General features: G+C 30.6%; 1 protein-coding gene across 1 annotated transcript; it reads right to left on the reverse strand.

Annotated features, from left to right (window-relative positions):
- Nucleotides 1-2,586: 2,586 nt before the first annotated feature.
- LOC142328309 (uncharacterized) lies at nt 2,587-2,931 on the reverse strand. The gene has a single exon (XM_075372014.1). It carries the CDS (start codon nt 2,929-2,931, stop codon nt 2,587-2,589), a length of 345 nt encoding a protein of 114 aa, XP_075228129.1.
- Nucleotides 2,932-3,357: the final 426 nt, after the last annotated feature.

Raw genomic sequence — 3,357 nt, forward strand, 5'->3', positions numbered from 1 at the left:
TATAAATGAAAGGACTGCTTCTTTATTCTCAGAGAAAGGAACTTTGATTTGTACTTTAGATACTTAAAATTAAACTATACTTAATTATTATGTAACAGCAATAAGAAGTGCTGGGATAGAAAACAGGGAAAATAAAACAGATTAATTTTTTTTCTAGCGAATATAATGTTTGAATTAAAAATAATATTTATTATATCAACTCGGTAAAAAATACTTGAATAAATGAACGAAGATTATTAAAAATATATAAGGAACGAAATTTATTAAAGATTAACAAAAAATGTATAGATCATTGGATTTTGCAAAGAACAAATGATGTTAATATTATGGAAGTTAAAAAAAAAAATCGTAAACTAAAAAATATAAAAAAAAAAGTAGAGATAAGTAGGAAAAGATTTAAAAAACATATAATTAGAAAAATCCGTACGAATTGCATTTGTGTTCGAATATGATTAATATTATGTTAACCAATTCAAATTAGAATTGTAATAATAATAAATAAAAAATGTTATAAAATGAAATACGATAGGAGAAAGATTTAAAATAGGTTTTTTTGCAGTTTGCTTTTTTTAGGTTATATATGATATTTATACAACGTGCATTCATTCCTTTAAAATTAAATAATTCTCTTACAATTTTGCTAAATAAACTTTTCAATAGAGATTACAAAAAAACCCGTTTATTAAATTTATTGAAAATGTAGTGTCTGAAATCAAAGTCGCTACATGTTAAAAAAAAACTCAGTCAAATATCTCATATTTCAATATTTTACAGTAAAATAATAATACTTCATATTTTTCCCATTGTTTTATTAAAATTATGATTTGCTTTTTAGTAGAATAAAAAAAAAGAAGGATACGTACACCCGCTGAATTTTAATAATCTCCCAGTATTAATTTTGTTTAATTCAAACAAGAAATCGTATACATTTTTTTTTTTTGTAAATTTGTCCGAAAATTAATACGATATTTACTTTATTAAGCAGAATTTGACGGTAAAAAAATTGATAAAAAACAATAATTTTCAGATTATATACAGAATGATTCAGGAGAAAAGGAAACTAATTTGGGAACTGATTCTAGAGCTTGAAATAATGAAAAAATTCATTCAAATATATGTCCAAAAATGATATCTTATTGTCTTACGGCTAGCAAAATATTTCGCCCGGATCCCAGTACCCCTAGTAAAATGAGATCAAATTGAAATTTTTAGGTGTTATATAAGAATATATTCCATTTCATCACATGTATCACGTAAATGAATACAGTATAATCCATAATGAGAATTTTATTTTTTTATAAAAAAATTAAATGTATTCTGGATGATTTTGATTCACGTGAAACAATTTTTGCACTGTTGTCTTTACACATTTTTAGTGAACTGTGTATAATAAATTAGTTCTTATTATGTTTTTATTTTTGTAGCTCAGCTGGTCTCATACACGTTATAAGCACACAAAATGTAAATAGTAAACAAATAAAGTATTTCACACTCTCATCTAAGCCCACCCCTGAAGAGGTTGTTTCAAAATACCACACAAATAATAATTGCGACATGAACAAATCAATGGAATGTTTTCTTAAAGGGAAATTAGCAATAAACATAATTTGTTGATTGGTCTCTTCAATACAGCGTTTGAGGTCTTGACAGTGACAATCCGAACCTTGTTATCTTCTGCTGGATGAAGTTCTACAATACGGGACATTTTCCATTGTAAAGGGGAAGAGAATCTTTCTTGATGATGACCATGACACCAATACTTAAATTAGGTGAAGAAGTGGTCCACTTCTTTCTCTGGTGTAGTTCATTCAAACAGTCTCGCGACCACCGGCCAATATTTTTGAAGAATACTGTTTAACAATAAATGTGGCCCTGCATGAAGCGTTTTGATGTGAAAATGTCTGGCAATCAAGTCAGTAAGTGTATCACTCTTGGGGTGAAGACGATGGAGTGAATTTGATATGGAATTAAATCTGTGTGCTGTTATCTTCCACCAACTCGTATTACACTGTTTTTGTCTAAGAATAGACTTACATAAATGAGTTTTCTGGTTTTGGTTAGTGGTTTACCTAGCTGCAAATCGTTAAGCTCACTTGGAAACTATAACCTTTGCACAGTCATTACCAAAGCACGCTCTATTAATTGGAAGTTTAGAAGCTGATAATGGACCGCGAAGATGCGAATTTTGTGCTTGAGAGTTATTAATAAGATTAAACAGTAACTCGTTACACGTTGAGCCCTTGTAAAACTAGAAAAATTATTTAAATTTATCATTTGGTTTTCAGCTGTAACACATGATAATACTGTACGACGACGCTCTTGAATTTGATCGCCAATTGGTAAAGTAACTGGATCTTCTAGAGATTTCTGTGACCTGTACAAAAATTAAGGCCCTTTCCAATAAAAGTCTGCCTTTGTAATCTTATCTGGAATTAAGCCTTTCAATAGATAGACAGCAGGATTGTTCTGACTCTTCAAATGCTTCCACGAACTGATGTTGGTGTTAGTTTGTATCTTAGATAACCTGATAGCAACAAATGTTATCCAATGTGAAGATGGAGCCTTAATCCATGCTAACGTTATAGTTCAATCAGTGTAACATGAAATTGAATCAACTTGAAATTGTAATGCATTAACAGTTGATTTGCATAGTTCGTATAACAACAAAGCGCCACATAACTCTAGTCTGGGTAACAAAATTTTCTTTATTGGTGCGCCACGAGATTTTAACGTGACTAAACTAACAGTGATGATTCCATCATGGTCAATACATTTGAGATATACTCGTATATAGGTACCATATGCGGATTCTGTAGCATCTGCGAATCCATGTATCTTCTCTAACTTCAGAACACCTTTCTGTTTAGGGATTATAGTCCTTTGGACTTGAATGTTTGATAGCATATGCAATGACTCTTGATCTGAGTCCATTCTAAGTAATTACTCAGGTACCCTTTCATCCCGTCCTAGTGAATAGGATCACAATTTTTATAATTTCGGGGTTAGAATTACTGGACCTATGATTCCAAGGGGATCGAAAATCCTTCCGATTGCCAACAAAATAGTGCGTTTAGTTGTTTTAACAGCTGTGTTTTCTTCAAGAAAGGAAAATTGGAATACAACATGTCTTGGATTCCACATAAGACGTGAAGAAACCTCTTCAACGTGTATTAATCACATCACTTGTCTTAATCGTAATGTCTTGATCAATTTTAATGCAACCCTTAGCCACATCTTCTAATGAAATGTCATATAGAATGTCTCCTGTTAGCTATTTTTCCGCATTGCATTTTTTGAGATGTCTTTTTTCATTACAGATTCTATCCATCATTCTATTCTCACCAAAACATGTTGTCA

Source organism: Lycorma delicatula, chromosome 7 (genome assembly GCF_047948215.1).
Source record: "Lycorma delicatula isolate Av1 chromosome 7, ASM4794821v1, whole genome shotgun sequence".
NCBI lineage: Eukaryota > Metazoa > Arthropoda > Insecta > Hemiptera > Fulgoridae > Lycorma > Lycorma delicatula.

Coding starts and splice junctions, on each gene's coding strand:
- LOC142328309 (XM_075372014.1), bottom strand. CDS start 2,931: ATGGACTCAGATCAAGAGTCATTGCATATGCTATCAAACATTCAAGTC.